The sequence below is a fragment of the Pinus tabuliformis genome, chromosome J (assembly GCF_031772625.1).
Source record: "Pinus tabuliformis cultivar Carrire ecotype Pingquan chromosome J, CPIR1, whole genome shotgun sequence".
NCBI lineage: Eukaryota > Viridiplantae > Streptophyta > Pinopsida > Pinales > Pinaceae > Pinus > Pinus tabuliformis.
In genome coordinates this window covers 91,084,827-91,098,814 of record NC_142295.1, presented here as the reverse complement: position 1 = coordinate 91,098,814, position 13,988 = coordinate 91,084,827, and the positions used below count along the sequence as shown (strand labels likewise).

At 40.8% G+C, this 13,988-nt stretch overlaps 1 protein-coding gene across 1 annotated transcript in view; it reads left to right on the top strand.

Moving 5' to 3' along the window:
- Positions 1-13,988, top strand: part of LOC149225660 (RING/U-box superfamily protein) — a 130,196-nt gene that overhangs the window by 20,687 nt on the left and 95,521 nt on the right. The window contains exon 2 of the mRNA XM_089377242.1: positions 4,250-5,228. Within this exon, the coding sequence (XP_089233368.1) occupies positions 4,294-5,228 (935 nt within the window). The 5' untranslated portion in view covers positions 4,250-4,293. The remainder of the gene's footprint in view (positions 1-4,249; positions 5,229-13,988) is intronic.

Sequence of the window (13,988 nt, the reverse complement as noted above, 5' to 3'; positions counted from 1 at the left end):
CCAACAAGAAATATAGGTTGGGATCTGTGTAACTCTGGGTGAAGTGTATGCCTTGTAGATCGCTGTCAATCCTAGCATACTAGGCCCTAGGTTTGTGTTTGAGTCTATACAAGGCTTTATCAAGCTTGCGTACATGCGCCTCTCTATCATGGACCTCAAACCCCTATGGTTGTTCGATGTAGACTTCTTCTTCAATGATGTCGTTAAGAAAGGTGGTCTTCACATTCATCTAGTGGATGCTCCATCCCATCTCAGAAGGTATCGAAAGAATTGCTCAAATAGAGGAGTATTTGACTATGGGAGCAATCCTCGTAGTCTACTCCATCTTTTTGAGAGAACCCACGAAACACAAATCCGGCCTTGTATTTATCACACTGGCATTTGCTGCATGCTTTACCTCGTAAAGCCACTTGAAATTTATAACTAACTTCCCCTTTAGTCTCAACACAATATCCCAGAGACCATTCTTCGTGGAGTTGTGCTCCTCCATCATGGCATCTCTCCACACCTGCTGGCTGGCTACTTCCTCAAAGCTGAAAGGCTCTAAGTCTATGATGTTGGTCATCAAATCCATGCACATCGGGAACTTCTAGGGAGGTCTGTTCTTTGTGAAAGTTGGCCTTGGTAGGCTCGACATGCTCTCGAGCATCCCACAAGTTCTGCTTCACCAAATCGGGCCTCGTAATTGATGTCGTAGGAGCTAACTGCTGCCACTGCGCTGAAGGTTGGGTATCTTACTACTGCAAGCCTTTGCTCTCAGCTCCTCCTTTGGTCCCTCCTTCCGAGGCCCCTCTGCAATTGTTGGTAGGTCCTGAGATTTCCTAGATGCCATGTTCTCCTCGAACCTGACATCTCGGCCCAAAATTGCCTTTTGCTGATCTGTCAGGAAGACTCTGTAAGCCTTCGAATCCTCGCTTTCCTTGACTGTGGTCCTGGGAGGCTCGACACACTCTCAAGCATCTCGCAAGGTCTACTCCACCCTCTTGGGCCCCTCTCGATTGATGTCAAAGGAGCTGACTGCTCCTACATTGAAGGCCGACTATCTCAACTACTAAAAGTCCCTGCTCTTGGTTCCTCCTTCTGAGGCCCCTCTGCAACTGTTGGTAGGTCCTGCGATTTCGTAGATGCCAAGTTCTTCTCGAACTTGACATCTTGGCTCAACACTGTCTTCTCCTTATATATCAGGAAGACTCTATATCCCAGGAAGATCCCCCTCACACTTAAGGGCTGCACGTTTGTCGTCTTTTCCACAAGTATGTGGATGTAGACTTGACAACCAAGTATCCTCAGATGTCCTATATCTAGCTTCTTGCTTCTGAATGCTTCCTCTGGTGAGTGTCTTGTCCTCCAGAATCTGGTGTGGGCTCCTGTTCTGCAAATACACAACTGTGTTACATGCCTCGGCTGACAAAGACATTGGCAAACTCTAATCATGGATCATGACCTTCACCACACTGTTGATAGACCAGTTCTTTCTCTCTGCAACCCCATTTTGTTGTTGGTTGTAAGCCACTTTCTTCTCCGTCATGATCCCTTCCTGCTTGCAGAAATCAATGAACTCATTAGAGGTGTATTTACCCCGTTGTTTGTCCTTAGCACGTTGATCTTCCTTTCTGTCATGTTCTCCACCTAAACTTTTGAAAGCTATGCAATGACTAAAGACCTCATCCTTGGTCTTCATGAAGTAGATCCAGGTCTTCTTGGAGAAGTATTCTATTGTTATGAATAAAACATATTAAATATAAATAATTGAAATAATGATTAGTTAATTAGCAATCGGTGTCTAAATGGGACATGACCTTCCATGAAGAGGAACCTGCCTATATAAGCAGGCTCCTCGCTTTCAATTGTATCATCATTCTTTTTCATACATTTAATATATATTCTTGTGTCTCAATGGAGATCTACATCTTCCAAGTCTTTTGGAGTATTTAACGTGAAGAATGAACTTTGTTTGTTTCATCAATGAAGGTCACATAGTAATATGCGCCCTTTGCTAAAGATACTGACATAGGCTTTGCTAAATCAGAATGGGCCAAATAAAAAATGCCTTTGGATCGGGTGTCACTGCTAGGGAAAGATGCCTTGACATTCCTACCAGGTGCACACCCTTTACACACCCCCTGCTGGTCCAGACTAAAGTCTGGAAACCCAGTGACCATCCGTCTTAGTAATGGTAAAGCTCTATGATGGAGATGCCCCATTCGCTCTCGAACATGCTCTCACTGGTGTGCATTAGTGCTTGAGTAGGCTGACTCCAATCCTAACTACAATCTCTGAACTGGTGCACTTTGGGAAGATGAATCTTGCCCCTTCCAGAAGTTAACCTCATAACCTTTGTCTTCCATGACTAAGATGGACAAAAAGTTCTTTAGGCCAGGTACATAGAGTACCTCTTGTGAATCAAAGGACCCTCCTGACTCAAGTTGGAACTGAATTGCCCCTTGTCCACTTACTGCATGCTTGGCATCATTGCCAAGCTCAATATGGATCCCCAAGTCATCCTCTGCAAAACTACTAAATAGCTTTCTAGCCTTTGTCATGTGGTGGGAGGTGCCATTGTCCAAGTACTAGGTGCTTCTCGCAATAGTGTTGGTAGAAAGGCAAGACGCGAGTAAGTCACTCTCGACTTGGAAGCAAGCTCACTCAACTGTGTCTGCTGTCGTAGCAACTGTCTGCGACTTCCCCTTGCTCTTTCTCCTCTGTGGACACTAAGAAGCAAAGTGGGCATTCTTGTGGCAGATATAGCATTTGATCTTTGCTCATATCTCTTCTGCTTGAACTATTGTCCCTCTCCCTGACTGTTACCTTCTTGATGGAAACTTTCCCTTTGGTCTTCTTTGTCTTGCTGACCGGGGCTAAGTTTTCATTTGCTGCTCCTCCTCCCTATTTGCTGGTATTGGATTGTTTATGAATCTCCTCTTGGATGCAGTCATCCCAAAGTCTCTCTCAGTTGGGAAGATGCTTCCTGCTGACCAGGGCTAAGTTTTCATTTGCTTCTCCTGCTCCCTATTTGCTGGTATTGGATTGTTTACGAGTCTCCTCTTGGATGCAGTCATGCCAAAGTATTTCCCAGTTGGGAAGATGCTCCCAGGCATAAATGCCTGTGACAAATGATTCCCAAGCCTTAGTGAACCCATTTAGAGCAACATTCACTAGCTTTGTATCCAATACAGATTCTCCAATAGCTGCAAGTTTGTCACTGATTTGTATGATCCTCATAAGGTAGCTGGTCACATTGTCGAAGTGGTTCATTCTACATTCTCTGAGCTTAGTTTTGAGAATCATTCTCCCACTCACGTTATCACTTTGAAAAAGCGATACCAGGGCATCAAACATCTCCTTACATTTGGTATTTTCTGCAACATGCGGAATCAGATGATCCTTAAAAGCTTCAAGGATCACCCTCTCTGCCTTTATTTCCTTCTTATCCCACTCTGCCTGCACTGCAGGGTTTACTATTGCTGGTGTCTGCATGCTCCCTGAGGTCTGTATTGGAGCTTATGGAGGGTTGGACACGACTTCCCACAAATCTTGCTCCTTCTAGATCGCTAAGACTCTTGCCTTCCATGGCAAGAAATTGGAAACCCCATCAAGTCGATCCTCAACTTTCACACTGGTTACCGACATGGCTATTCTGAGATCTGTCTCTCAAGCTTGCTGACGTAACCTGAAAAATAATAGATCTGCTTTTCTCGCAAAGCAAATGCTCTGACACCATGTTAAAATATCCTAAAGCCAGCAATCTAAGCAAACAGATCAGATTTAGTTACTTGCTGGAATTATTAACTCTTGCATGCAACGGAAAACATGAAAAGCAATTGCACACAGTGCACAATTTATTTCTGGTCTTCTAGACCAGATCTGGGGTAACAGGGAATTTCAACACTGATCTGGAATTTATACATGTTTCAGACACATTATTGGTGCATTCTTGCAATGCTTATTTTTCTTTTTCAAGTTTGTGTATGTTTGCATAAATAATTCTATGTATGTAATTCGTTTAAATATATATAATTTTGTGGAACATGAGCTTGAATTTCATGTCCCATTGTTTGTCATGGTATACAAGGTTTCATCTTTTTGGGTTGTATATGTTGTATCTACTATTTGTTGTGATTACAATTCAAAGAACTATCTTTTTTGCAGCAGGACTCAGTGACAATCTTTGTTTCTGTTAGCAGGATTGCTGAGATAAATAATTTAAATTGATGATCTTTTTTAAGCAGTTTATGTTTATTGATTGCAGCTTTGCTTGAAATTCAGAGCACTTTTTGCCATATTTGCCTCCAAATGATGTCAAGTTCAACAGAACATGAATTGTTGGAGGTTCCAGACACTCCAGATCGATTGGATCTGCAAAGTGGTGGACGCTCACATAGGGCTGTTGATGCAAGGAATCTGAAACTGCTTTGCTATCGGGAGAAAAGTCTAGAAAATAAAAACTTAAGTAGCAGAAGTCGAGATCAGATTGTAGGAGAGAAAGCCATTAGAGGATCGTCTAATGATTCAGAGCAGAATGAGAAACAGCAAGACATGGAGAGAGTATTTAAGAGTGGCTTGTTGAATCGGAGGCCAAGATCTAGCTGTAAAGGTATAGTTCACAGTTCTGACTCTTCATGTTTTTCATGGACCTCTTCTTGTGGACTGCAATTGAGGTCAAGGCGGGAGAATCGCTTTATCCAGGACCAAGGTAAGGTGGAGCCAGAAGGCTCAGCTAACTCTTTATTACCTACAGAGATGGTCCCTACACAACCTTACAGCCATCAGACACCAAAAGTGCAGAGACAGTCATCGATGGAAACTTGCAATAAAATATCTGTAGAAGATGAAAATATTCAACATTTCAATGTATCTCCTAATGGTAAAGTGGAACTTCAAAGGAAAGGGAAGGAAATTATGTCTTCTCATGGAATTCTTTCATCTAAGAGGCCTCAAAGAAAAGCCCTGGTACACGATGGGCACATATCTCCAATAAATATTGATGTTGATGCTACTATATCAGACAAGTCTCTGAAAAAAAGACCAGAGGTGCGTGAAAACATGAATGTGAGTGTTACAGATGATGCATATACAGATAGAAAGAATTTGGTCAATCAGGTTCTTAAATCTGATGGGAACAGTTTACCCCATGTCTCTCAACAAGACGATAGAAGAAAAGGCAAAGAAATTATGTCTGGTCATATTAGTGGATGCAAGGATATTGATGCCCCATTACGACAGAGCAGGTAATGGATAATTTGCGATTGACATGGTATGACATTTTCCAAGTTGAAGCACATTCACTTTTTAAGGGTATGCACGATGTTTCTGTCTTGTGAACTGTCAGTCAATTAAATCCTTTTTTTCTTAATAAAAAAGCTTGTATTTTTTATTTCAATAAGAGATCAGAATATACATCGAAGTGTCTGTCCAACATTACCAGAGCCAAGTTCTCTGCTTTTTCAATCCTAACACACAGGGCAGCCTCTGTCTGATATTACAGTCATCCTGATGCACTTGGCTTAAAATGGCAGGTGTTCTTTTGAAAAACAAATAGCAAGACCAGAAACAGCCAAGAGGCCATCTACAGATAAACATTACTACTTAAATATGGACAGTATTGTCACCCTCAAATTTGTTAAGCTTAAGTATAGAGATTGAATCTTTTCTGGAAGATCACCTTCCTCATTTGTTTCTTCTGCAAAGAGCACATCGTTCTGCAGAAATAAAACCTCTTCGGAGTGCTTATCTGCTTTCTTGTTATATTCTCTAAAAACATGCTTGAAATAAACATTCGTAAATTTATTCACTGCCTCAGAAATTCTGTATGTAATTGGTGTTAGCATTAGATTTTCTATCTTGTTCTTCTCTTTTTTGCTGTTCTATAATGAGTATGGAATCCACTGGCACCCGAAGATTTGGAATTTTTCTTTTTGATGCAATTTTGAGGAGCAAACATAGTGTGTAAAGTTCAGCTCTGTTGTTAGCCCCTTTCTTCAGCACAATATATATAAAGGAAACAAAGTGCTTTTTTAAAAGAAAAGAATTCTCTCTGATCCACAGTTACCTGTTCATCCTTGTGAAGCACCACAAAAAAATCCCCAAGCCACAGATTTGTTCATTACCGATGTTGCACTGGTCTTTGGGATGGGGAGGAAGGGATGTGTCCTGAGGACGGCTATAGCATACCCAAATTTTTCATGGGATGGGAGTTTGGGGATGGCAATAATATATATATGTGTGTTTGTAGTTATAGTATTTAAAATTCAGAGTTGACCATAAACATTAGTAGTTGCTTCAAGCTTGTAAGCATAGCAAGCTATACTATATAGTACTATGCACAACCTTCAAAGTTGCCAATTCTGAAAAAGCTTGAGCAATTCAATGAAGGGCTGAGTGACATTTCCTTATTGGCCACTAGAAATGAGCAAAATGCTGTTCAACTTAAGGAAACTTTAGTGTAACTATTTTCAATTCGCAATAGTGGCCATGAGACAGATAACTGTCTGTGTAGCAGCCTATCTTTGTCCTATTACTTGTTAATGATGATTTTGTTAAAACATAAAAGGCGTTCCATTCTCAATAGGTTTTGCAGACTTTTGCAGCTATGTTGAAAACCATTATAAAACAATCTGGTTCTGTAAGAATTTCAAATGAAGGAGGTGATTGAATAAGAATTTATTCAAACATCTAGTACTAAATCCAAGTCACTACTACCCGATTGTTTTCACAATGCTTGAAGATGGGATGGTGGTAGCACTGGACTTGAATGTCTCCTAGAGACCCATGTACAGTGTGTAAAAGCTGAGATGATCTGAAAAATGAGAAGACAATAACAATAACAACAAGGACTGGCCCTTTGAAATGTTGCCTTTACCGTTTTCTTGACGTGGAGGTTTTGCTTGTAATATTGTTGCTGAAAATACAATATTTAAATCACCATAAAGCCAAACTGAAACCCATCATACAAACCCATGTTTTGAGCTGCAAATTGTACAACAGATTTAGGTGCAATACAAAAGTAACGGATGGGAAAAGTGATCATATTATCCAATCTTCAATTCTTGTGATTGTGAAAAGAGAAGATATATGCCCAGAATATCCCTTTAATCTGCTTGGAATGTTTGGGGATGGCCAGCAAGTACTCGAGTCTTTGATGAAGTCCTCAACAATTTGAGGACATTTCCTAAGGGTCCCCAGGATTGGAGAACTTAGGGTACGCAGCTTGTTTTTGGGGCAACAGGTCCCTGATACTGGATTTTTCAAAGTTTTTGGCATTGTTACTTTTGCAAGTTTTTGGGTTGCCCCACAGGCAAATCTAACTTGATGACAGGTTTGGATTGGAAATATTTCCTTACCTTGGAATGCTATTTCATTTCTTGCAACCCATATTGTCCAAACCACAACGCATGTCATTTCTTTCTGTTTTTGCTACTGATCTGTCCTTGTACCATCCCTCAGAGCATGCTGGGATTGACTCTCCTTTCCATTCTCCTTTGCCATCTTCGAAATTCAGTGTCTCCCTCCATGCTTATCTTGAATATGGACAGTGAACTAATACTGATCTGTAGATCCCCTTTTGAATTTTCACATTATACACCTAAATGGAACCTTACATTATATCTTCTAACAGTTGCCCTAAGTAAGTATTTTATTTGATAAAGCTAACCAAATAAAAGTCCTTATTTCTAATGGACTATTCAGCTTCCATATAGATTTCCAATACCATTTCTTATTAGCTTCTACAGTGTTCTCCATCCTGTGATTATAAACTAACTTTGATATGTAGTTCCCCATTGTTTCTAATGGACTATATAACTTCCATATAGTTTTTGGCATTGTCTAACTCTTCTATGTTTCATCATTTTGGATTGTAATTTGGCTATACAATTTTGGGCGAGATTATGATTTCTCATTGTTTAAAATGCATTTTTGAATGCAAAGATTGATTCAATACCTTGGAAAATCCTTAGGCACTTCGATTGTGTAGACCACAGAACTCAAACCTGTGATTTTAACAAATCCTTGTTGGATTTCGGGCAAAATTGAACGGAAAATAAGCTTAGAAAAGAGCCAAATTTAGAAGAGTTACACTACAACATAGATTTCCATTACCATTTCTTATTACCTATGTTGCACATGGATTGATCCGTGCTAAAAAATTCCTCGTACTTAACGTTTCAGCATTCCAGGGACTTTTACAGGGGTTGGGAATGTCCACAATTTTTTGGGGACGTCATTGGGGACTTGGGGCCATCCAAGCCGTTCCCAATCTCTTCACTGCTGAATCTGCTCCTAGTATGATGCTTTGCCACTTCAGAAGGTCATACACTTGGCTTCAGCGGGCTGCTCAAAACATGATCCAAACCGGTCACACCTTGACCCAATACATCTCTCCAAAACACTATTGTTACCCACTGTTTGCTTGCTGCTCCTGCAATTCTGGTTAGGGCACAATATGCAGCCCTTAACCCTTCACACAGTCAGCAATCTACACACTTATATGACTGTGTTCCACCTAGAAAAGACCCTCGAAGTGCCATGCTGTCCCTTTTCTGCCTTGTCCACCTTAAGGCTGTCTAGGAATAGCCTCAAGTTGCTGGCTATGGCCTGCGGGCTAGCTCAGCAACTTGCTGTAACTTCGGTCTCCTCAACAGTCCCAACAGCTTCCTCAAACAGCAACATTATCCTCTTATTCTCCACGGCCTAGACAACCCTTCAACCTGGCCCTAATCCGCACTTAAGACAGCCCCATTCACACCTTAAAACAACCCTTCTCCTCCACGCTGTCACCTACAGTAAACGAGAATCCACACTGCTCTTTCAGGCCTCTTTCACGCTGTCTTTAGGTCTCCTTTTCACTGCTGTTTAGCTGCACTTCTGTCCTGCAAATCCAGCCTAAGAACAACCCTAATCACATTCAAACAGCCCTAAAAAAAGCCATGCTGTCATCAGCAACAAACTGAAACTTCCATGCTGTTCTTAGGGCTTCTCCACACTGTCCTCAAGTCTCCTTGCTTCACCGAAATTACAGAGATGTATTGCCACAAATGGATGCCTAAACAATGAGACTTCGTCCTCCTTTTATAGGCATAAAGAGGGGATCCCACGATTTAGGAAGAGACACTTCTATTGGACTTGTTTCCATCAAGTCGGCCTACTTGACAACCAATAATTAATTTGTCAACTTCAAAAATCAATATCTCTCCAACGACAACTCGGATTCGGACGATTTTCATTGTGTTGGAATCATCTTTCCAAGCACTATCATTCTCATCCATTACATGTCGTAAACCCATCATCGTTTTGTTCCAAATCTCGATGGGTGCCAAAACCCCATGCTTGGGTTCCAAGCCAACAAGCTGCCCTTGTTGCTCTTTGCCCTCCAAACCTTGAAGGCTAGGGCTTGGAGTACGTCCCAAGCTACATAAATCAACATTTATTGTTGACACCTAATCATAGGGATTGGGTGAACAAGTGTAATTAGTGTAAATAAATAATAGAGAAAATGAAGAGTCATCGGGAGATGAACTGAACAGTCACTCCCTCTTGTATATAATAATGAACAACCTGAATGAATAATACGATTACATTTGAGGAGTTACTTCCTGGTCTGACATGTTATCAGAGCCAACGCCATTTTTGGCTTCCCTCTCTGCTTTGTAACTCCCTTCTGCCTATGTTCTGCCTATTCTGCAGGTTTTCCCCTCTCTCGCAACTATTGCCCCTCTCTAGCAATTGCTACAGACGTTCCGCTGGTTATGTGAAGCGCGGCTGAGAAATTTTCTTATAATTGTGTATCGACGTTCTGGACCCCAATCGGGTATTTTTCTCTGTTCATACATTTTATTTATAAATCACAGTCAATTAGTGTTAAGCGTTAACACTGAGTTTAAGCGCTAAACCCTTCCTTAAGCGCCCTTATTAAAAGTATGAATTAAGCACATGGGTGGTATTGATAAGTGGGAAGCGGTATTTCGCACGCCTTAAAGGCTGTTAACGGTATTCCTAAAATTCAGGCGATTAACCTTAGCAGGAGACACGTAGCACTCTCGACCTGATATTGGTCGTGCAAGATTTCACGCGAGATTGCGCGACAACCGTTCGATTGGACGGGTCACATCGACGGTGGAGATCGTCCGGGTTAGTTGGTGAGCGGATGACGCAATATCCGTTGGATCTGGAGAAGTGAGATCAACAAAGCGGATTGAAGCGCTTGATAAAAGGAGAAGTCAACGAGGGACCGACAGTGATTGGTCAGATAAGCAGGACTCTCGAGGGGAAAATCCACGTATAGAACCAGATTTAAGAAGATCCACAGTGATCGCATGGGAACTTTCTAGCAAGTTACCTCGGCTAGCAGACCTGATAAAATTATTAAAAGAGTTTAAGGTTCAGAGTGATCAGACCGTCCGTTTAATGGGTAATCAAAAGCATATCACGTCAGAAGATGCATGTGAGTTAATTTAAATTTCGGACGCGATAAGGTTTTATACAACGGGATTAAAACCTCATTGAGTTCCGGCCATCACGACCGTTCGTTGGTTGATTGATTGGACGATAATCGCATCACAACATGCGTATAGGTTAACATTTCTGGCGGATGTGAAAAGATCATAAAGGAGATTAAATTTATTTGAGTTCCGGTCATAAACGTTAAAGAAATCGTGTTCATTCCGGCGGTGATAAATAAATTAATAAAATGGTGTGGGGCCATAACCCATAGGTCCATGAATTGTGTAAAGATGTAGCTTTGCTGATGAGCTTACAAAGTTAACCAGTAGTCGAATTACAGACTACCACCTCATTTTTTTACTACTAGAAGAGCGTTTTTTTTACACAGTACATATTTTTAAATGCACTCTTTGATATCTGTTGTGGGAGTGGTTCTCAATGGGAAGGAGAACTATCTTGAGTGGTCTCGAAAAATCCAACACACTCTCATTTTTAATGAGTTGTGGAAAGGAGTGTGTGTTGGAAACGGAGACAAAGAGCCAGAACAACCTACCTCAGACAAGGAATTTGCCATTTGGGAAAATAAGAACAGCAAGGCTTATGCATTGATTGCAGCATCAGTAAATGAAGAGGTGAGTCGCCATATTTTGCCATTTTCAAATGCTTTCGAAGCCTTACAAAAACTGAAGGAACTCTATGACTCACACTCTGCACTTGAAGTTGTTCAACTCATGATTAAATTGTTCACCCTTGAATTACAAAATAATGATCCTCTTGCTCTTGCATCAGAAGTAAAATCTATTATGCATGATATCAAAGTCACTAATGTTGAACTGGACATTCCTCTGATAGCTTTTCTCAAGGCACTTTATCCCACTTACTCAAATTATCTTGAGTCATTGCAAGCAAATGGAAACCTCAAAGATATTACCTTTGACTCCCTTGTGAAAAAATTTGCTGAAAGAGAGAAAGCTTTTGGGAAGAAGACAACTCCTCAGTCTTCTGAAGAGGCTGTGTGCCTTGCACATAGAGAGAAGAATCTTGCTCAAAATTCTTCGAGAGGAAGAGGTGGTCGAAGAGGAAGAGGAAGAAATTTAAGAGGTAGGGGGGGGCAAACACTCTCAAGGAGAAAAGCCAGATTTTCACTGCATACGCTGCAAAAGAGATGGATCACATGATGCATCCACATGCAAGTTGCTTGGGACAAAATTGACATTAAAACCAACCCAAAGGTAAAACTGATGACAAGGAGAAAGGTATAACACCTGAAGCCGCTCGCTATGTTGTGGCACACTGTAATATTGGAGTAAATGAAGACTTATTTAATGCTTCACTTTCTTCCTTGAAAAATGATTGGTTGCTTGATTCAGGAGCAACTTGCCACATGACTTTTAGAAGAGATTTTTTTGAAGAATTCACTGACAATGTTGATGGAGCAGTATACTTTGCAGACAAATCAAAACTCAAGCCATCAGGGCTTGGTACAATCAGGCTTAAATTCCCTGGTCTTCCAGACTTTGTTCTGCATCATGTTTTATACCTCCCACCGCTGAGGAGAAACTTGCTGTCCTTGGTCCACATCTTGCCAGCAAGGACACTCCATTCATATGTTTGATGGCAAGCTTGAGGTGAGAAAAGCATCAGACCACTCACTTGTCATGACGGGGATAGAAGAAGAAAGGCTTCTCACGCTGCAGGGTACCTCTGCTCGTGCACAAAATTTCTCATACAATTCTCATTATGAAGAAGGTACATTTCCATCAAGTTTATAATGGCATGCTAGATTTGGACACTTGAACTATGACAACCTCCGCTTGTTGAAGAAAAATGGTGTTACTGTGTTGCCTAAAATTCTTAGGAAACTTAAGCAATGTGATGCTTGCATTCTAGGAAAGCATAGCAAACAATGTTTTCATGATTCACATTCCAGAGCACATAGAAAACTTGAACTCATTCATTCAGATTTATGTGGTCGAATGCCTGTTCCTTTTGCAAATGGTAATAAATATATGATGACATTTATTGATGACTACACCAAAATGTGTTGAGTTTAACTATTGAAGAACAAATCTGATGCTTTTCAAACATTCAATAACTTTCATACATGGATTGAAAATGATGCACAATCTCATATTGGCTCTATTTGCACTGATAATGAAAAAGAATACACTTCAAATGAATTTGAAAACTATCTTCGTCAACATGGGATCAAACATCAAACCACTGTGCCTTATAATCCCCAATAGAACGGAGTAGCTGAAAGAATGAATAGGACAATCTTAAATATGGTGTGCTCCATGATGTTTTTCAAAAATGTAAAAATGATGTTTTGCGCTGATGCAGTTCTATGTGATGTATATGTAAAGAATAGATGTCCATCTAATGCTATTAGAAACAAGACTCCTTATGAAATGTGGTATGGGCACATTCCTTCGGTAAAGCATCTCAGGGTTTTTGGTTCCACATGTTATGCCTTGATACCAAAGGTACATAGAAACAACCTTGGTGCAAGAAGTCGTAAGTGTATCTTCCTGGGGTATTCAAACACCTCCAAAGCATACCGTCTCTATGATGAAGTCAGTAAAAAGTTTGTTGTATCTAGAGACGTAATTTTTCTTGAATCATCCAAAATTGACAATGTTGTTGAGCGGCAACTTGATCGCTTGGATAGATTCGCAAATGCAAAATCATTTCAAGAATTTGATAATCAGATTCCACATCTTGAAGGGGGGATTCCTATACTAGATCAACCTATGGAATCTTCTTCTGAAGCACTCTTTCCCCGCATGAAACTCCAACAACGGGTGTTACTTTGAGTGATGTGATTGACAAAATTGGGAGACTCAATCTTGATTCAGTCCCAACTCAATCAACGGAGCAGCCTGGACCATCTCAGAAATGTCCCCCAAATTGGTTGACAAAGACACTTGAAAGTGTTCATCCTGATGAGGTTGGAAAGACAGGAACTAGAAATTCAACCCGACAAAATGGAGGTGATGTAGATGACTCTGATTCACCTGTTGATATGGATGTTTCTTATGATTGTGAATTGAATTTGTCTACAGATTTTGAACCAACTTCCTTCAAAGAAGCTACTTCTCATGATGAATGGAAAGAAGCAATGCAAAAGGAGTATGATGCCTTGATAAAGAATGGCACTTGGAAGCTGGTTGATCCTCCATTGGGAACCAAACCAATTGGCTGCAAGTGGGTCTACAAGAACAAGTATAAAGTTGATGGCTCACTTGACAAGCACAAAGCCAGGCTTGTGGCAAAAGGTTTTGCACAGAAGGAAGGGGTCGATTATGAAGAGACTTTTGCCCCCACAACAAAATGGGCTACCATCCGGACACTCTTTGCCCTAGTAGCTCAGAACGGTTGCAAAGTCCATCAAATGGATGTAAAAACTGCTTTCTTGAATGGAGTTCTAAAAGAGAATGTTTTTATGTCCCACCCTGAAGGATTTGCTGTAAAAGGACATGAATATAAAGTATGCAAACTTGTGAAATCCTTGTATGGCCTCAAACAAGCACTGCGAGCCTGGTATGAAA